Raw genomic sequence first — 21,358 nt, 5'->3', positions numbered from 1 at the left:
ATAGAGATCATACATATAGAGTCCTCTTTAGGGGACAAGTTACCATAGAGATCATCCATATAGAGTCCTCTTTAGGAGACAAGTTACCATAGAGATCATACATATAGAGTCCTCTTTAGGGGACAAGTTACCACAGACATCATCCATATAGAGGCCTCTTTAGGAGACAAGTTACCACAGAGATCATATATATACATAGCTTCAGAGTCCTCTTTAGGGGACAAGTTTCAGATACCAGACATGGATACTATAGTATTATTCTGTCACAGTAGTCATTCCTCTGCGTACTGTAACAGAGAGATACATTTTGGCTCCTCAGAGGGGGGAAGGGCAGACTAGTCCTTTGTGTTCCTGCATCGTTTTTTCATGCAGCTTCAGGTGTCAGAGAGCACATGCATTAGGGCCGAGCCTCCAGCATTGGAGTGCGGGCCGTTTCCCAGAACACACCTCACCACCCTGTCCCAACATGCTGACAGTGAAAGTGTAGCCACATGGCTCCAGTGCTAGGGACAGACAGGGTGGGACAGACAGGGTGGGACAGACACACCCATACAGAGCATCCTGAAAATGTTCAGACCCCTTGACTTTTTCCACATTTTGTTACGTTACAGCCTTATTCTAAAATTGATTAAATTATTTTTATACCTCATTAATCATCCCACAATACCCCATAATGGCAAAGCAAAAACAGGTTTTCAGACATTTTTGCATTTTTGCAAAAGAAATAGCTTATTTACATGAGTATTCAGACCCTTTGCTATGAGACTCAAAATTGATTTCAGGTGGATCCTGTTTTCATTGATCATCCTTGAGATGTTTCTACAACTTGATTGGAGTCCACCTGTGGTAAATTCAATTGATTGGACATGAATTGGAAAGGCACACACCTGTCTAGATAAGGTCTCACAGTTGAAAGTGCTTGTCAGAGCAAAAACCAAGCCATGAGGTCAATGGAATTGTCCGTAGAGCTTCGATACAGGATTGTGTCGAGGCACAGATCTGGGGAAGGGTACCAAAACATTTCTGTAGCATTGAAGGTACCCAAGAAAATAGTGGGCTCCATCATTCTTAAATGGAAGAAGTTTGGAACCACCAAGACTCTTCATAGAGCTGGCTGCCTGGCCAAACTGAGCAATCGGGGGAGAAGAGCCTTGGTCAGGGAGGTGACCAAGAACCTCACTCTGAAAGAGATTTTTTATACATTTCTAACATTTTCTAAAAACCTGTTTTTGTTTTGTCATTATGAGGTATTGTGTGTAGATTGATTGAGGTGGAAAAATTTTAGAATAAGTCTGAATACTTTCTGACGGCACCGTACGTACTTGAGTGACCATTTCTGGAAAATGTAACATCAAATGTCTTGGCTAAACATACAAACCTGTCTCTATTGGTGTCCTCAGAATCAGGGTGTCTGTTGTGTGTCTGTGGTGTATTTGGCCTGTGTGTCTGTACATATGTGTGTCTGTATTGAACTTAACCCAAGGAGCTGCACATTGTCAGCGGGATCAGAATGGAAGCTTGTTTCCCCCCCCAAAAAACAAATTCAGGAACATTCTGCACGCCATGAATAAAGTTTGTCTTCCTGGAAACCATATGGCTCATTCATGTGTGTGGTGTGTGGTGTGTGTGTGTGTTTCTCATTTCCTGAATCTCCAGCTGTGTCTGAGACGGATCGCCATGCCGCTCTCTCTCAAAATACCTCAAATCTTTTCTTTCTTTCTGGGAATTTGATCCAATGCAACAGGTTCCAGCAGTATGCTGCCACTGGCGTGTGTTGAGGGCTGGGAGTGTTTGGGTTTGTTCTGTGGAGGCACGGGAACCCTGCTGTGGCACGCTACTACCTCTCTCTCTCTCTCTCTCTCTCTCTCTCTCTCTCTGTGCTCTCTCGCTCTCTCTCTGCGCTCTGCTCTCCTGCTCGCTCTCTGTCTCTCTCTCGCTCGCTCTCTCTGTGTCTCTGTCTCTCTCTCTCTCGCTCTCTCGCTCGCTCTCTCGCTCGCTCTCTCTCTCTCTCTGTCTCTCTGTTTGTCTTTGCATGAAGAGAAAGTACTAGATACATTGTCGGCTAGGTCACGGTACATTAGGCCAACAGTAGAGCTTGATAGAGAGAGTTTAGCCAACGTTAACCCTGAACGCCATGCTGCTGGCCAGTCTCTCTTGGACTACCTCTTCTCATAGCCTCAGGAGATGGCTCTGATGTGTAGTTCCCCAGCCCAGCTACCTCTTCTCAGGAGATGGCTCTGATGTGTAGTTCCCCTGCCCAGCTACCTCTTCTCAGGAGATGGCTCTGATGTGTAGTTCCCCAGCCCAGCTACCTCTTCTCAGGAGATGGCTCTGATGTGTAGTTCACCTGCCCAGCTACCTCTTCTCAGGAGATGGCTCTGATGTGTAGTTCACCTGCCCAGCTACCTCTTCTCAGGAGATGGCTCTGATGTGTAGTTCCCCTGCCCAGCTACCTCTTCTCAGGAGATGGCTCTGATGTGTAGTTCACCTGCCCAGCTACCTCTTCTCAGGAGATGGCTCTGATGTGTAGTTCCCCAGCCCAGCTACCTCTTCTCAGGAGATGGCTCTGATGTGTAGTTCCCCTGCCCAGCTACCTCTTCTCAGGAGATGGCTCTGATGTGTAGTTCACCTGCCCAGCTACCTCTTCTCAGGAGATGGCTCTGATGTGTAGTTCCCCTGCCCAGCTACCTCTTCTCAGGAGATGGCTCTGATGTGTAGTTCCCCAGCCCAGCTACCTCTTCTCAGGAGATGGCTCTGATGTGTAGTTCCCCTGCCCAGCTACCTCTTCTCAGGAGATGGCTCTGATGTGTAGTTCCCCAGCCCAGCTACCTCTTCTCAGGAGATGGCTCTGATGTGTAGTTCCCCGTGGTTAGAGTGTAGAGGAGGTAGGTAGCCTAGTGGTTAGAGTGTAGAGGAGGCAGGTAGCCTCGTGGTTAGAGTGTAGAGGAGGCAGGTAGCCTAGTGGTTAGAGCGTAGAGGAGGCAGGTAGCCTAGTGGTTAGAGTGTAGAGGAGGCAGGTAGCCTAGTGGTTAGAGCGTAGAGGAGGCAGGTAGCCTAGTGGTTAGAGCGTAGAGGAGGCAGGTAGCCTAGTGGTTAGAGCGTAGAGGAGGCAGGTAGCCTAGTGGTTAGAGCGTAGAGGAGGCAGGTAGCCTAGTGGTTAGAGCGTAGAGGAGGCAGGTAGCCTAGTGGTTAGAGCGTAGAGGAGGCAGGTAGCCTAGTGGTTAGAGTGTAGAGGAGGCAGGTAGCCTAGTGGTTAGAGTGTAGAGGAGGCAGGTAGCCTAGTGGTTAGAGTGTAGAGGAGGCAGGTAGCCTAGTGGTTAGAGTGTAGAGGAGGCAGGTAGCCTAGTGGTTAGAGTGTAGAGGAGGCAGGTAGCCTAGTGGTTAGAGTGTAGAGGAGGCAGGTAGCCTAGCGGTTAGAGGGGGCAGGTAGCCTGGCGGTTAGAGGGGGCAGGTAGCTTAGCGTTTAGAGGGGGCAGGTAGCCTAGCGGTTAGAGTGTAGAGGAGGCAGGTAGCCTAGCGGTTAGAGGGTAGAGGAGGTAGGTAGCCTAGTGGTGAGAGCGTTGGACCAGTAACCGAAAGGTTAGTAGATCAAATCCCCAAGCTGACAAGGTAAAAATATTTAGTTCTGTCCCTGAACAAGGCAGTTAACCCACTGTTCCCCGGTAGGCTGTCTTTGTAAGTTAGAATGTGATCTTGTCTGACTTGCCTAGTTAAATAAAGGTTAAATAAAGGTTAAATAAATAAGAAAAGTTTGTCTCCTTTCACATCATCATCATCTGGTGAAGTTAGACATGAGTGGAATCTCTGTTTTTCTTTTTCATTTCTACAATTGTAAAGTGACTGTGGGTTCCTTGACAAGCACTATTTAAGTCTCATGTTTTATTATTTATTAGTATTATTTAAATGCTTGCTTGCCTTAACTTGTGAACTTGTTATCTTAACTTTGCGAGTCCACCTCGAGGGACCTATCAGATGACAGGATCTTAAAACAGAAGCAGAGAATTTCACCCACACAGTTGTTGTGGACAGATGCACGGCAGAGAGTGAGAGTTCAGGAACACTGGATGCTACAGGAACACCACTATTACACACCAGCTGGCCTCTCCTCTTTTTTTGTTTCCCTCTGTTTTCTGTCTTCCAAGCTTATCTCCCATCTGTGTTTGTTTGAGTAGGCCCCGATCTGCCCAGGACATTCTGCTCTCTCTCTCTATTGGTCGGTCTCTGTGTCTCGCGCTGTCTCTCTATTGGTCGGTCTCTGTCTGTCTGTGTCTCTCTCTGTTTCTCTCTCTGTTTCTATGTCTGTCTGTCTGTCTGTCTGTCTGTCTGTCTGTCTGTCTGTCTGTCTGTCTGTCTGTCTGTCTGTCTGTCTGTCTGTCTGTCTGTCTGTCTCTATCAATCTGTCTCTGTGTGTGTGTGACTAAGCTAGCGTCTCAGTACTCCCACTTAGCACCAGAACATTCTGCTCTCTCTCTGTCTGTCTGTAAACATCCTCTCTTCCTCCCCTCCGTCTCTATCTCTCTTTCTCTCCCTCCATCAAAGATGGGTAACTGGTCGTACAGTTAATATTCTGATGATGTCTGTTCAGTCACCGAGGAGGAGGAGAAGCCTTTCTCACAAACCGCCGCTATCAAAGGACAGTGTGTGTGTGTGTGTGTGTGTGTGTGTGTGTGTGTGTGTGTGTGTGTGTGTGTGTGTGTGTGTGTGTGTGTGTGTGTGTGTGTGTGTGTGTGTGTGTGTGCACATATTGCAGCTCTTATCTATATTTGTATGACAGTTAAGTCCTCCTCGCTACTGTTCTCATTCAGTACTTCTGCATTCTACCCCCACCCCCATTCCACAGAGGAATGTAAATGGGATTCCATACATTGTAGCAGGAGGGGATTCTGGGAAAGGTTAGAATTCTTTAGCGACACTTTACACACCAGACACTTCGTCCCCTTTCTGCCCCCCCATTTTAACCTCTTCTCCTCCTCTGAGCCGTCAGACTGGTTGCCGTGGGGATTCAGTAATTGAGTGTAGGGTGTGATGGGTACCAGAGGTCCCTGCCTCCAACCTCTCAACTGTGACAGGTCTTCTCAACCAGTCGTAGGAAAGGGCCCCCACGGAATTGGGGCGTGTGTGTTCACGTGCAGGGAAGTCGATTCATGGACTGTAGTCCTTTGGCTGTCATTCCATATCCCAATTGGACCCCAGCCGACCCCTAACTCGGCCTCCCAGCCGGCCCCTAACTCGGCCTCCCAGCCGGCCCCTAACTCGGCCTCCCAGCCGGCCCCTAACTCGGCCTCCCAGCCGGCCCCTAACTCGGCCTCCCAGCCGGCCCCTAACTCGGCCTCCCAGCCGGCCCCTAACTCGGCCTCCCAGCCGACCCCTAACTCAGCTTCCTCTCTCTCTCCCTCTCCTTCTCTCTCCCTCTCCTTCTCTCTCCCTCTCCCCCTCTCCTTCTCTCTCCCCCTCTCCCTCTCTCCCTCAGTGAGGACAGCTATGCAGTGATAGACTATGCTCTGAGGGACCATATCTGGGTGGGACCCTGCCAGGCCCAGGATATCAACCTATCACCCGTCAGAACCACCGCTGGAATGCTGACATCACGGCATCCTGGGGCCAGCCACCTCTTCCGCCTGCGTTTCCGTAGCAACCATTCTGGAGACAAGGTGCCCATGGTCCTGGGGGTGGAGCTAATGTAAGTCGTCACCTTCTAGTGTGCGATCCTTGACCTTTGTATATCTGTGTTTGTTTTCCTCTCTATCTCTCCGATCTGGGTTCTTCTCTCTCTGATCTGGGTCCTATCTCTGAGTCCTTCTCTCTGAGCTGGGTCCTATATGGGTCATTCTCTATTAGCTCAGTCCGATTTGAGTCCTTCTTTCTTAGCTGGTCCTATATGGGTCCTTCTTTCTTAGCTGGTCCTATATGGGTCTCTCTCTCTCTCTGTCTCTCCTGTCTTTCTATCCTGCTGTCTGTCTCTCTCCTGTCTTTTCATCCTGCTGTCTGTCTCTCTCCTGTCTTTTCATCCTGCTGTCTGTCTCTCCTGTCTTTCTATCCTGCTGTCTGTCTCTCCTGTCTTTCTATCCTGCTGTCTGTCTCTCCTGTCTTTCCATCCTGCTGTCTGTCTTTCTCCTGTCTTTCTATCCTGCTGTCTGTCGTTCTATCCTGCTGTCTGTCTTTCTATCCTGCTGTTTGTCTCTCCTGTCTTTCTATCCTGCTGTCTCTCTCTCCTGTCTTTCCATCCTGCTGTCTGTCTTTCTCCTGTCTTTCTAACCTGCTGCCTGTCTTTCTCCTGTCTTTATATCCTGCTGTCTGTCTCTCTCCTGTCTTTCTAACCTGCTGTCTGTCTCTCTCCTGTCTTTCTAACCTGCTGTCTGTCTCTCTCCTGTCTTTCTAACCTGCTGTCTGTCTCTCTCCTGTCTTTCTAACCTGCTGTCTGTCTCTCTCCTGTCTTTCTAACCTGCTGTCTGTCTCTCTCCTGTCTTTCTAACCTGCTGTCTGTCTTTCTATCCTGCTGTCTGTCTCCTGTCTTTCCATCCTGCTGTCTGTCTTTCTATCCTGCTGGCTGTCTCTCTCTTGTCTTTCTAACCTGCTGTCTGTCTCTCTCCTGTCTTTCTAACCTGCTGTCTGTCTCTCTCTCGTCTTTCTATCTTGCTGTCTCTCTCTCTCCTGTCTTTCTATCCTGCTGTCTGTCTTTCTATCCTGCTGTCTGTCTCTCTCCTGTCTTTCAAATCTGCTGTCTGTCTTTCTATCCTGCTGTCTGTCTTTCTATCCTGCTGTCTGTCTCTATCCTGTCTTTCTATCCTGCTGTCTGTCTCTCCTGTCCTTCTATCCTGCTATCTGTCTTTCTATCCTGCTGTCTGTCTCTCCTGTCTTTCTAACCTGCTGTCTCTCTCCTGTCTTTCCATCCTGCTGTCTGTCTCTCTCCTGTCTTTCTATCCTGCTGTCTGTCTCTCTCCTGTCTTTCTATCCTGCTGTCTGTCTCTCTCCTGTCTTTCCATCCTGCTGTCTGTCTTTCTAACCTGCTGTCTGTCTTTCTAACCTGCTGTCTGTCTTTATATCCTGCTGTCTGTCTTTCTATCCTGCTGTCTGTCTCTCCTGTCTTTCTATCCTGCTGTCTGTCTCTCCTGTCTTTCTTTCCTGCTGTCTGTCTCTCCTGTCTTTCTATCCTGCTGCCTGTCTTTCTATCCTGCTGTCTGTCTCTCCTGTCTTTCTATCCTGCTGTCTGTCTCCTGTCTTTCCATCCTGCTGTCTGTCTCTCCTGTCTTTCTATCCTGCTGTCTGTCTCTCTCCTGTCTTTCTAACCTGCTGTCTGTCTTTCTATCCTGTCTTTCTATCCTGCTGCCTGTCTTTCTATCCTGCTGTCTGTCTCTCTCTCCTGTCTTTCTTTCCTGCTGCCTGTCTTTCTATCCTGCTGTCTGTCTCTCTCCCGTCTTTCTATCCTGCTGTCTGTCTCTCTCCTGTCTTTCTATCCTGCTGTCTGTCTCTCCCTGTCTTTCTATCCTGCTGTCTGTCTCTCTCCTGTCTTTCTATCCTGCTGTCTGTCTTTCTATCCTGCTGCTGTCTTTCTATCCTGCTGTCTGTCTCCTGTCTTTCCATCCTGCTGTCTGTCTTTCTAACCTGCTGTCTGTCTTTCGATCCTGCTGTCTGTCTCTCCTGTCTTTCCATCCTGCTGTCTGTCTCTCCTGTCTTTCTAACCTGCTGTCTGTCTCTCTCCTGTCTTTCTATCCTGCTGCCTGTCTTTCTATCCTGCTGTCTGTCTCTCTCCCGTCTTTCTATCCTGCTGTCTGTCTCTCTCCTGTCTTTCTATCCTGCTGTCTGTCTCTCCTGTCTTTCTATCCTGCTGTCTGTCTCTCTCCTGTCTTTCTATCCTGCTGTCTGTCTTTCTATCCTGCTCTCTGTCTCTCTCCTGTCTTTCTATCCTGCTGTCTGTCTCTCTCCTGTCTTTCTATCCTGCTGTCTGTCTCTCCTGTCTCTCTATCCTGCTGTCTGTCTCTCTCCTGTCTTTCTATCCTGCTGTCTGTCTCTCCTGTCTTTCTATCCTGCTGTCTGTCTCTCTCCTGTCTTTCTATCCTGCTGTCTGTCTCTCTCCCTGTCTTTCTAACCTGCTGTCTGTCTTTCTATCCTGCTGTCTGTCTCTCTCCCGTCTTTCTATCCTGCTGTCTGTCTCTCTCCTGTCTTTCTATCCTGCTGTCTGTCTCTCCTGTCTTTCTATCCTGCTGTCTGTCTCTCCTGTCTTTCTATACTGCTGTCTGTCTCTCTCCTGTCTTTCTATACTGCTGTCTTCTCTCTCCTGTCTTTCTATCCTGCTGTCTGTCTTTCCATCCTGCTGTCTGTCTCTCCTGTCTTTCTATACTGCTGTCTGTCTCTCCTGTCTTTCTATCCTGCTGTCTGTCTCTCCTGTCTTTCTATACTGCTGTCTGTCTCTCTCCTGTCTTTCTATACTGCTGTCTTCTCTCTCCTGTCTTTCTATCCTGCTGTCTGTCTTTCCATCCTGCTGTCTGTCTCTCTCCTGTCTTTCTATCCTGCTGTCTGCCTCTCCTTTATTTCTATCCTGCTGTCTGTCTCTCCTGTCTTTCGATCCTGCTGTCTGTCTCTCCTGTCTTTCGATCCTGCTGTCTGTCTCTCTCCTGTCTTTCTATCCTGCTGTCTGTCTCTCTCCTGTCTTTCTATCCTGCTGTCTGTCTCTCTCCTGTCTTTCTATCCTGCTGTCTCTCTCTTTCCTGTCTTTCTATCCTGCTGTCTCTCTCTCTCCTGTCTTTTTAACCTGCTGTCTGCCTTTCTATCCTGCTGTCTGCCTCTCCTGTATTTCTATCCTGCTGTCTCTCTCTCTCCTGTCTTTCTATCCTGCTGTCTCTCTCTCTCCTGTCTTTCTATCCTGCTGTCTCTCCCTCTCCTGTCTTTCTATCCTGCTGTCTGTCTCTCCTGTCTTTCGATCCTGCTGTCTGTCTCTCCTGTCTTTCGATCCTGCTGTCTGTCTCTCCTGTCTTTCTTTTCTACATATTTTCCTGTTATCACTTCGTCCTTCTGTCAGTTGGGTGAAATATGAGATGCCCTGGGAGTGTTCCATCAGGAACATGTTTGTTTATGTCCCTCAGTACATCTGATGGGATGGGCGTCAGAGGCCGGCCTCACTCAGATCAAAGTCTACTCTGAGTTTATAGAGACCAATTTTCTTTCTCTCAATTCAATTCAAGGGTCTTTATTGGCATGGGAAACATATGTTAACATTGCCAAAGCAAGTGAAGTAGATAATAAACAAAAGTGAAATAAACAATATAAAATAAACAGTAAACATTACACTCACAACAGTTCCAACAGAATAAAGACATTTCAAATGTCATATTATGTCTATATACAGTGTTGTAACGATGTGAAAATAGTTTAAGGACAAAAGGGAAAATAAATAAGCATAAATATGGGTTGTATTTACAATGGTGTTTGTTCTTCACTGGTTGACCTTTTCTTGTGGCAACAGGTCACAAATATTGCTGCTGTGATTGCACAATGTGGTATTTCACCCAGTAGATATAGGAGTTTATCAAAATTGGATTTGTTTTCTAATTCTTTGTGGGTCTGTGTAATCTGAGGGAAATATGTGTCTCTAATATGGTCATACATTTGGCAGGAGGTTAGGAAGTACAGCTCAGTTTCCACCTCATTTTGTGGGCAGTGTGCACATAGCCTGTCTTCTCTTGAGAGCCAGGTCTGCCTACGGCGACCTTTCTCAATAGCAAGGCTATGCTCACTGAGTCTGTACATAGTCAAAGCTTTCCTTAAGTTTGGGTCAGTAACAGTGGTCAGGTATTCTGCCACTGTGTACTCTCTGTTTAGGGCCAAATAGAATTCTAGTTTGCTCTGTTTTTCTGTTAATTCTTTCCAATGTGTCAAGTAATTATCTTTTTGTTTTCTCATGATTTGGTTGGGTCTAATTGTGTTGTTGTCCTGGGGCTCTGTGGGGTCTGTTTGTGTTTGTGAACAGAGCCCCAGGACCTGTTCTCTTTCTCTCTCACACACACACACTGATCAAAGTCCCCTGGTATCAGAGTGTATAGCCTTCCCTCCTCACAGCCTATCATTAAGACTCTCAGGGTAATGACCCACAGTAGAAAACAGCTGAGCTTGGCCTTTTACATTTCTGTCTGTAATGGAACAATGTTTCCCCCAGCAAACACTGACCATACAGGGAGAGGGACAGGGAGAGGGGGAGGGACAGGGAGAGGGAGAGGGGGAGGGACAGGGAGAGGGGGAGAGGGACAGGGAGAGGGGGAGGGACAGGGAGAGGGACATGGGGAGGGACAGAGAGAGGGACAGAGAGAGGGACAGGGGGAGGGACAGGGAGAGGAACGGGGGATACCTAGTCAGTTTTACAACTGAAATGTGTCTTATGCATCTAACCCAACCCCTCTGAATCAGAGAGGTGTGGGGGGGCTGCCTTAATCAACATTGGTGCCATGGGACCAGTGTGTTAACTGCCTTGTTCAGGGGCAGAATGACAGATTTTTACCTTGTCAGCTCGGGGATTCGATCCAGCAACCTTTCGGTTACTGGCCCAACGCTCAAACCACTTTTCAATGTCATAGCAGTCTATTTTGGGCAATAGTTTAATATTACCCACAACCATTCTCTCGTTTGGGGTAGTTCTGGTTCTCTGTTTTTGGTTGGATAGTTTTCTCACTTCCTTTCTTTAGGTTTTTACACTCTTCTTCATTTCTAATTGCTATTGATTTTCTTAGGTTTTCTTTTTTAAATTTGATATGTTAGCTTATATGTCAACTATACTGTTCAGGCTTTCTACTGCTAAATGTACACCTTCACTATTGCAGGGAAACATTTTGTCCAAGAAGTTGTCTAGGATTTTGCTGTGGATTTTGCTGTGATCTGATAGGGGTGTCAGTGGACTGACTGTGAACGCTCTGAGAGTCTGAGTTGAGGCCTACCATTTCTCTCTCTCACTTTCTCTCTCTCTCTCTCTCTTTCTCTTTCTCTCTCTTTCTCCCCCCCTCTGTCTCTCTCTGGTTCTTGTCCTGGCTGTAGACCTGTTGTACTGTCTCACCCACACAAAGACGCCTGCCAATTACTGGTCTTTATTTAAAGGGCGTGTTCAGTTTACTTCCTTTGTCAGCACGCGTTTGCAGAAAACACACACACACACACACACACACACACACACACACACACACACACACACACACACACACACACACACACACACACACACACACACACAACGCGGCCAGATCTCCCTCATTCCTCTATCTGTTTAGGTAAACCTCCCGTTGGAATCACTTCTCTACAGCTCTTACCTCTGTACTGTAGACACCTAGCATAAACATGACATTAACTAGTAGTCAAATAGCTAAACGCATCTGTATCCAATTCTTAGACTGCTCGATTTTTGTGGTTGATAGGCTGTTGGTCGCCTGAGCTTTTGTTTTTGTTTTTGTCGAGCAGTAGCAAATATACACTACATGACCAAAAGTATTTTATTTTTATTTATTTTATTTTGTTTAACCATTTAACTAGGCAAGACAGAACAAATTCTTATTTACAATGACGGCCTACCAAAAGGCAAAAGGCCTCCTGTGGGGACTGGGATTAAAAAAATCATGAGAAACAACACAACGCTACATAAAGAGAGACCTAAGACAACAACATAGGCAGAAACACATGACAACACACAAGTATGTGGACACCACCTCCAACATCTCATTCCAAAATCAGATTACATACCAGAGAGAATACTACAGACATTAAGAAAGCCAGTCAGTTGATTATTGACATGTTTTTCCATCACTTTTGATAAACTGGGAAAAATAGAAATAGGCCTATAACAGTTAGGATCAGTTTGATCTCCCCTTTTAAATAAAGGATGAACCGTGGCTGCCTTCCAAGCAATGGGAACGTCCCCAGGGAGGAGAGACAGGTTAAAAAGGTCAGAGATAGGCTTGGCGATGATAGGGGCTGCAACCTTAAAGAAGAAAGCATCTAAACCATTTGACCCTGATGGTTTTTTGGGGTCAAGTTTAAGGAGCTCCTTTGGTACCTCGGACTCAGTGACTTCCTGCAGGGAGAAACTTTGTAGCGGGGCAGGGGAAAAAGAGGGAGGAGCATCAGGGTTAGTCGCATTAGAAGGGGTGGGAGATGAGGAAATGTTGGACGGGCAAGGAGGCATGGCTGAGTCAAATAGGAATCCTGACTTCATGAAGTGGTGATTTAAAAAGCTCAGCCATGTGCTTCTTGTCAGTAACAACCACATCACCAACATTCAGGGACATGGGCATCTGTGAGGAGGAGAGTTTATTCTCCAGGTCTTTAACCGTTTTCCAGAACATCTTGGGGTTTCGACCCACAGAGAGAGAACTGCTCCTTAACCTTTTCACAGTTCCAAATATCTCTAATGGTCGACCCCAACGAGAGTTGTTTTATACACGTCAAAATGCACTCACTGTTCCAAAATGTGATTATTCCGCAACGGGACTATTAACACTGCTACGTTTTACTTTTTTTAAACATTTTAGTAATTTAGCAGACGCTCTTATCCAGAGCGACTTACAGTAGTGAATGCATACATTTCATACATTTATTATTATTTTATTTATTTTGTACTGGCCCCCTGTGGGAATCGATCCCACAACCCTGGCGTTGCACACACCATGCTGGCGTTGCAAACACCATGCTCTACCAACTGAGCCACAGGGAAGACATCTGCTAATTATCTATAGGCTATTTTTCAACTTGTCAATTTAAAATAATTTTGGGTTTGAATGGAGGTGTGTTCCGCCTCTTCATTAATTCACATAGAAATAACCCATTTCAGTGTTGCGGACTTTGGAAGATCTGTCTTTCTGAAAAAGGTTATAACCAGAAAGGTTAACGTCAGTGTTCAAAACACTATTTCTTAACCATGTCTCAGTAATGACCAACACATCTGGATTGGAGCTGTGAATCCACACTTTCAATTGATACATTTTAGGTAATAAGCTTCTAGTGTTAACGTGCAGAAAACCCAGGCTTTTACGAGAGCAGATATCAGTGAAGCAGATATCAGAGCACAAGTCAGAATTGGGGCTGGCAACAGTAGATGGGCCAGGGTGTACATGCACATTTCCAGATATCATCAGCAATATAACAATCAGTGCACGGCAGAGGACAGGCAGAGCTCTGCAACAAGACCATATTGTACAGCAATTTCATCAGGTAACATGAATACAAATCCTGCGAGAGGTGGTTAGAATAGGATGGGAGGACAAGAGTCCGGGTAACCAATAGAGAGTCAGAGTCCCGAGTGTGGGAACAAACAGACTGTATCACGGTCGGGTAAACAAGCAAGTTCGTAGTCAACAAAGCACGCATGAGTCATTAGGCAAATAGCATAAAGCACAAGAAAAAAATATAACAGCTTGGGGCTAGCCATTGAAAGTTCAAGGAGTCACTCGCCCCAACAAGATAACTTGAGAAAGTACATCTCTATGAGTCCAGTAGGCTATAAAAGTCTTGAATAAATATATATAAATAGTAGGCCTATGCAACGAAAAAATATATATGTTTTTATTTAACTAGGCAAGTCAATTAAGAACACATTTTTATTTACAATGACGGCTTACCGGGGAACAGTGGGTTAACTGCCTTGTTCAGGGGCAGAACGACAGATTTTTACCTTGTCAGCTCGGGGATTCGATCTAGCAACCTTTCGGTTACTGGCCCAACGCTCTAACCACTAGGTTACCTGCCTCCTCTAACCACTAGGCTACCTGCCTCCTCTAACCACTAGGCTACCTGTCCCCCCTCTAACCACTAGGCTACCTGCCTCCTCTAACCACTAGGCTACCTGCCTCCTCTAACCACTAGGCTACCTGCCTCCTCTAACCACTAGGCTACCTGCCTCCTCTAACCACTAGGCTACCTGCCTCCTCTAACCACTAGGCTACCTGCCTCCTCTAACCACTAGGCTACCTGCTGCCTAGTTTCTGAGTAGGCGCACATAATAAGCTTCACAAGTTAATTAACCTACCTAAAATTCAGATAATTCCAAAGTCTGCGGTGTGTGTGTGTGTGTGTGTGTGTGTGTGTGTGTGTGTGTGTGTGTGTGTGTGTGTGTGTGTGTGTGTGTGTGTGTGTGTGTGTGTGTGTGTGTGTGTGTGTGTGTGTGTGTGTGTGTGTGTGTGTGTGTGTGTGTGTGTGGGGGCTGGAGGCGAGCGAAAGCTCAGGAGAGTGTGTTGTGGTACCTGTACCAGACAGGGGAGACAGGCCAGGGCAGACGGTGAACAGAGAGGGGTGAGTGTGGTGGAGGTACCTGTACCAGACAGGGGGAGACAGGCCAGGGCAGACGGTGAACAGAGAGGGGGGTACCTGTACCAGACAGGGGGAGACAGGCCAGGGCAGACGGTGAACAGAGAGGGGTGAGTGTGGTGGAGGTACCTGTACCAGACAGGCCAGGGCAGACGGTGAACAGAGAGGGGTGAGTGTGGTGGAGGTACCTGTACCAGACAGGAGGAGACAGGCCAGGGCAGACGGTGAACAGAGAGGGGTGAGTGTGGTGGAGGTACCTGTACCAGACAGGGGAGACAGGCCAGGGCAGACGGTGAACAGAGAGGGGTGAGTGTGGTGGAGGTACCTGTACCAGACAGGGGAGACAGGCCAGGGCAGACGGTGAACAGAGAGGGGGGTACCTGTACCAGACAGGGGGAGACAGGCCAGGGCAGACGGTGAACAGAGAGGGGTGAGTGTGGTGGAGGTACCTGTACCAGACATGGGAGACAGGCCAGGGCAGACGGTGAACAGAGAGGGGTGAGTGTGGTGGAGGTACCTGTACCAGACAGGGGAGACAGGCCAGGGCAGACGGTGAACAGAGAGGGGTGAGTGTGGTGGAGGTACCTGTACCAGACATGGGAGACAGGCCAGGGCAGACGGTGAACAGAGAGGGGTGAGTGTGGTGGAGGTACCTGTACCAGACAGGGTAGACAGGCCAGGGCAGACGGTGAACAGATCGCCAGGTGGAATCCAAGCAGCAGTGCAACAGGTAACGGAAGTAGGTGTTATACCTGCTTAGGAGAAGCTTTTTTCGGGAGGCAGATTCCTTGTAGAAAATCCCACCTAGCTAGCTAACAAGTCTCTGTCCACTTTTTTCCCCCCCATTTGCAAAAGAAGGTTAGTTAGCTATATCTCTTCAGTTTCGGTGAATGGTCCTTTACAACATCCAAACAAAGTTGTCCTGTGGCTGTTGTATTTGGAAGATTGCGAGGAGGCCTTCAAAGGCCTCTGCATTTGGATGGGGGAGGCTGTGAAACTCTCCTGCAGTTGTTGGGCTCAAGGGCTTTGACACCTCTCACTTCACACCTCAGTGCTAATTCAAGTTGCAGTCAGATCTGTTCTGTCCTAACAAGCTTGGTAGCCTTAACTTAGCATTCAGTCCTTACAAAGTCAAATATATCATTGGAATGTATTTTTCTTCTTGGCTTACAAGTACTATTAATAGTATGTGTGTGTGTGTGTGTGTGTGTGTGTGTGTGTGTGTGTGTGTGTGTGTGTGTGTGTGTGTGTGTGTGTGTGTGTGTGTGTGTGTGTGTGTGTGTGTGTGTGTGTGTGTGTGTGTGTGTGTGTGTGTGTGTGTGTGTGTGTGTTTTTTGAGCCGTTTACCACCCACTGTAGTAGCCTAGTGTATGATCTGGAGTAGAGATCCCCCGGCGACCAGCCATTGTTACAGTGGTTGCTACACATTGTGAGGCTGGTTGCCTAGCAGAGTAACCCATTGTTGAATTGGCTTGTTCCCACGATTCACACTGACCCCCTCGTCCTACCTCACCCCCCTCATCCCTCTCTCTTCACCCCCTCTCCACCTTTTATTGAGGCCTGTATCTCGTCCTTCACTGTGTGTTGTTATAGGACAGAACAGAGGCTGGAAACACTATTATAGACCAGAACAGAGGCTGGAAACACTATTATAGACCAGAACAGAGTCTGAAAACACTATTATAGACCAGAACAGAGTCTGAAAACACTATTATAGACCAGAACAGAGGCTGGAAACACTATTATAGACCAGAACAGAGGCTGGAAACACTATTATAGGACAGAACAGAGGCTGGAAACACTATTATAGACCAGAACAGAGGCTGGAAACACTATTATAGGACAGAACAGAGGCTGAAAACACTATTATAGGACAGAACAGAGGCTGAAAACTGGCACTTAGAGAGAATAAGAGGAAATAAGACGGACTGCTGGAGCAGTGTTGTGTGCAGACTGTCTCTGTGTTGAGTCTGAATCTGTGTCTGCACTATGAGACAGGCACACAGCTGTTGCTGGCTCTGTGTTGTCTGAATCTGTGTCTGCACTATGAGACAGGCACACAGCTGTTGCTCTCTCGCTCTGTCATTGTTTGTTACATGCTTTTCACTGCAGGCTACAGATGCTCTGTCTGTCTCTGTCTCCTCTCGTTCCCTGTCCAGCCCTGGTCTGGGCTAGAGGTAGTTCCCTGGTCAGCCCTGGTCTGGGCTAGAGGTAGTTCCCTGGCCAGCCCTGGTCTGGGCTAGAGGTAGTTCCCTGGCCTGGTCTGGTTTGGGCTAGAGGTAGTTCCCTGGCCTGGTCTGGTCTGGGCTAGAGGCAGTTCCCTGGCCTGGTCTAGAGGTAGTTCCCTGGTCTGGTCTGGGCTAGAGGTAGTTCCCTGGCCTGGTCTGGGCTAGAGGTAGTTCCCTGGCCTGGTCTGGGCTAGAGGTAGGTCCCCGTCCAGCCCTGGTCTGGGCTAGAGGTAGGTCCCCGTCCAGCCCTGGTCTGGGCTAGAGGTAGGTCCCCGTCCAGCCCTGGTCTGGGCTAGAGGTAGGTCCCCGTCCAGCCCTGGTCTGGGCTAGAGGTAGGTCCCCGTCCAGCCCTGGTCTGGGCTAGAGGTAGTTCCCCGTCCAGCCCTGGTCTGGGGTAGAGGTAGTTCCCTGGCCTGGGCTAGAGGTAGTTCCCCGTCCAGCCCTGGTCTGGGCTAGAGGTAGTTCCCCGTCCATCCCTGGTCTGGGCTAGAGGTAGTTCGCCGTCCAGCCCTGGTCTGGGCTAGAGGTAGTTCCCCATCCAGCCCTGGTCTGGGCTAGAGGTAGTTCCCCGTCCAGCCCTGGTCTGGGCTAGAGGTAGTTCCCTGGTAGTTCCCTGCCCAGCCCTGGTCTGGGCTAGAGGTAGTTCCCTGGCCAGCCCTGGTCTGGGCTAGAGGTAGTTCCCTGTCCAGCACTGGTCTGGGCTAGAGGTAGTTCCCCGTCCAGCCCTGGTCTGGGCTAGAGGTTGTTCCCTGGTAGTTCCCTGTCCAGCCCTGGTCTGGGCTAGAGGTAGTTCCCTGTCCTGGTCTGGTCTGGGCTAGAGGTAGTTCCCTGGTCTGGGCTAGAGGTAGTTCAAATCAAATTTATTTTTATATAGCCCTTCGTACATCAGCTGATATTCTCAAAGTGCTGTACAGAAACCCAGCCTAAAACCCCAAACAGCAAGCAAAGCATGTGAAAGAAGCACGGTGGCTAGGAAAAACTCCCTAGGAAAAACTCCCTAGAAAGGCCAAAAACCTAGGAAGAAACCTAGAGAGGAACCAGGCTATGAGGGGTGGCCAGTCCTCTTCTGGCTGTGCAGGGTGGATATTATAACAGAACATAGTCAAGATGTTAAACTGTTAAAATGTTCATAAATGACCAGCATGGTCAAATAATAATAATCATAGTAGTTGTCGAGGGTGCAACAAGCACGTCCGGTGAACAGGTCAGGGTTCCATAGCCGCAGGCAGAACAGTTGAAACTGGAGCAGCAGCACGGCCAGGTGGACTGGGGACAGCAAGGAGTCATCATACCAGGTAGTCCTGAGGCATGGTCCTAGGGCTCAGGTCCTCCGAGAGAAAGAGAGAAAGAGAGAATTAGAGAGAGCATATTTAAATACACACAGGACACCGGATAAGACAAGAGAAATACTCCAGATGTAACAGACTGACCCTAGCCCCCCGACACATAAACTACTGCAGCATAAATACTGGAGGCTGAGACAGGAGGGATCAGAAGACACTGTGGCCCCATCCGATGATACCCCCGGACAGGGCCAAACAGGCAGGATATAACCCCACCCACTTTGCCAAAGCACAGCCTACACACCACTAGAGGGATGTCTCCAACCACCAACTTACCGTCCTAAGACAAGGCCGAGTATAGCCCACAACGATCTCCGCCATGGCACAACCCAAGGGGGGGCGCCAACCCAGACAGGAAGACCACGTCAGTGACTCAACCCACTCAAGTGACGCACCCCTCCCATGGACGGCATGGAAGAACACCAGTAGGCCAGTGACTCAGCCCCTGTAAAAGGGTTAGAGGCAGAGAATCCCAGTGGAAAGAGGGGAACCGGCAAGGCAGATACAGCAAGGGCGGTTCGTTGCTCCAGCCTTTCCGTTCACCTTCACACTCCTGGGCCAGACTATACTTAATCATAGGACCTACTGAAGAGATAAGTCTTCAGTAAAGACTTAAAGGTTGAGACTGAGTCTGCGTCTCTCACATTGGTAGGCAGACCATTCCATAAAAATGGAGCTCTATAGGAGAAAGCCCTACCTCCAGCCGTTTGCTTAGAAATTCTAGGGACAATTAGGAGGCCTGCGTCTTGTGACCGTAGCGTACGTGTAGGTATGTAGGGCAGGACCAAATCGGAAAGATAAGTAGGAGCAAGCCCATGTAATGCTTTGTAGGTTAGCAGTAAAACCTTGAAATCAGCCCTTGCCTTAACAGGAAGCCAGTGAGCCAGGGAGGCTAGCACTGGAGTAATATGATCAAACCCCAACCCTGGTCTGGGCTAGAGGTAGGTACCTGGCCTGGTCTGGTCTGGGCTAGAGGTAGGTCCCTGGCCTGGTCTGGTCTGGGCTAGAGGTAGTTCCCTGGCCAACCCTGGTCTGGGCTAGAGGTAGGTCCCTGGCCTGGTCTGGTCTGGGCTAGAGGTAGTTCCCTGGCCTGGTCTGGTCTGGGCTAGAGGTAGAGCAGTGTGTTGTCTGAATGTCAGGAGTTTTGTGTCGCCTGATGTGTGGTTAGGTGAGATGGAGGAAGAAGGGGAAGGTGGGAAACAAACAGCCTCTGCTAAACTCCAGTCAGTCCAGCTCCGGTCTCTCTACTAAACTCCAGTCAGTCCAGCTCCGGTCTCTCTACTAAACTCCAGTCAGTCCAGCTCCGGTCTCTCTACTAAACTCCAGTCAGTCAGTCCAGCTCCGGTCTCTCTGCTAAACTCCAGTCAGTCAGTCCAGCTCCGGTCTCTCTGCTAAACTCCAGTCAGTCAGTCCAGCTCCGGTCTCTCTGCTAAACTCCAGTCAGTCCAGCTCCGGTCTCTCTGCTAAACTCCAGTCAGTCCAGCTCCGGTCTCTCTGCTAATCTCCAGTCAGTCAGTCCAGCTCCGGTCTCTCTGCTAAACTCCAGTCAGTCCAGCTCCGGTCTCTCTACTAAACTCCAGTCAGTCCAGCTCCGGTCTCTCTACTAAACTCCAGTCAGTCCAGCTCCGGTCTCTCTACTAAACCCTAGTCAGTCAGTCCAGCTCCGGTCTCTCTGCTAAACTCCAGTCAGTCCAGCTCAGGTCTCTCTACTAAACTCCAGTCAGTCCAGCTCCGGTCTCTCTACTAAACTCCAGTCAGTCCATCTCCAGTCTCTCTACTAAACCCTAGTCAGTCCAGCACCAGCCTCTCTGACAACCTCTCTCTGCTAAACTCCAGTCAGTCCAGCTCCGGTCTCTCTACTAAACTCCAGTCAGTCCAGCTCCGGTCTCTCTACTAAACTCCAGTCAGTCCAGCTCCGGTCTCTCTGCTAAACTCCAGTCAGTCCAGCTCCGATCTCTCTGCTAAACTCCAATCAGTCCAGCTCCGGTCTCTCTGCTAAACTCCAGTCAGTCCAGCTCCGGTCTCTCTGCTAAACTCCAGTCAGTCCAGCTCCGGTCTCTCTGCTAAACTCCAGTCAGTCCAGCTCCAGTCTCTCTACTAAACCCTAGTCAGTCCAGCACCAGCCTCTCTGACAGCCTCTCTCTACTAAACTCCAGTCAGTCCAGCTCCGGTCTCTCTACTAAACTCCAGTCAGTCCAGCTCCGGTCTCTCCACTAAACTCCAGTCAGTCCAGCTCCGATCTCTCTGCTAAACTCCAGTCAGTCCAGCTCCGGTCTCTCTGCTAAACTCCAGTCAGTCCAGCTCCAGTCTCTCTACTAAACTCTAGTCAGTCCAGCACCAGCCTCTCTGACAGCCTCTCTCTGCTAAACTCCAGTCAGTCCAGCTCCGGTCTCTCTACTAAACTCCAGTCAGTCCAGCTCCGGTCTCTCTACTAAACTCCAGTCAGTCCAGCTCCGGTCTCTCTGCTAAACTCCAGTCAGTCCAGCTCCGATCTCTCTGCTAAACTCCAGTCAGTCCAGCTCCGGTCTCTCTGCTAAACTCCAGTCAGTCCAGCTCCGGTCTCTCTGCTAAACTCCAGTCAGTCCAGCTCCGGTCTCTCTGCTAAACTCCAGTCAGTCCAGCTCCAGTCTCTCTACTAAACCCTAGTCAGTCCAGCACCAGCCTCTCTGACAGCCTCTCTCTACTAAACTCCAGTCAGTCCAGCTCCGGTCTCTCTACTAAACTCCAGTCAGTCCAGCTCCGGTCTCTCTACTAAACTCCAGTCAGTCCAGCTCCGGTCTCTCTACTAAACTCCAGTCAGTCCAGCTCCGATCTCTCTGCTAAACTCCAGTCAGTCCAGCTCCGGTCTCTCTGCTAAACTCCAGTCAGTCCAGCTCAGGTCTCTCTGCTAAACTCCAGTCAGTCCAGCTCCGGTCTCTCTGCTAAACTCCAGTCAGTCCAGCTCCAGTCTCTCTACTAAACCCTAGTCAGTCCAGCACCAGCCTCTCTGACAGCCTCTCTCTACTAAACTCCAGTCAGTCCAGCTCCGGTCTCTCTACTAAACTCCAGTCAGTCCAGCTCCGGTCTCTCTACTAAACTCCAGTCAGTCCAGCTCCGGTCTCTCTACTAAACCCTAGTCAGTCAGTCCAGCTCCGGTCTCTCTACTAATCTCCAGTCAGTCCAGCTCCAGTCTCTCTACTAAACCCTAGTCAGTCCAGCACCAGCCTCTCTGACAGCCTCTCTCTGCTAAACTCCAGTCAGTCCAGCTCCGGTCTCTCTACTAAACTCCAGTCAGTCCAGCTCCGGTCTCTCTACTAAACTCCAGTCAGTCCAGCTCCGGTCTCTCTGCTAAACTCCAGTCAGTCCAGCTCCGATCTCTCTGCTAAACTCCAGTCAGTCCAGCTCCGGTCTCTCTGCTAAACTCCAGTCAGTCCATCTCCGGTCTCTCTGCTAAACTCCAGTCAGTCCAGCTCCGGTCTCTCTGCTAAACTCCAGTCAGTCCAGCTCCAGTCTCTCTACTAAACCCTAGTCAGT

General features: G+C 49.0%; 1 protein-coding gene across 1 annotated transcript in view; it reads left to right on the top strand.

Annotated features, from left to right (window-relative positions):
• Window positions 1-21,358, top strand: part of LOC106613293 (rho guanine nucleotide exchange factor 26) — an 82,382-nt gene that overhangs the window by 46,461 nt on the left and 14,563 nt on the right. Inside the window, exon 12 of the mRNA XM_014215381.3 lies at window positions 5,471-5,680. Coding sequence (XP_014070856.3) covers window positions 5,471-5,680 — 210 coding nt within the window. The remainder of the gene's footprint in view (window positions 1-5,470; window positions 5,681-21,358) is intronic.

The sequence above is a fragment of the Salmo salar genome, chromosome 09, assembly GCF_965601325.2.
Source record: "Salmo salar chromosome 09, fSalSal1, whole genome shotgun sequence".
Taxonomy (NCBI): domain Eukaryota; kingdom Metazoa; phylum Chordata; class Actinopteri; order Salmoniformes; family Salmonidae; genus Salmo; species Salmo salar.
Note: the sequence above shows the minus strand (reverse complement) of the source record. Positions and strands in the feature narration are given on the sequence as shown.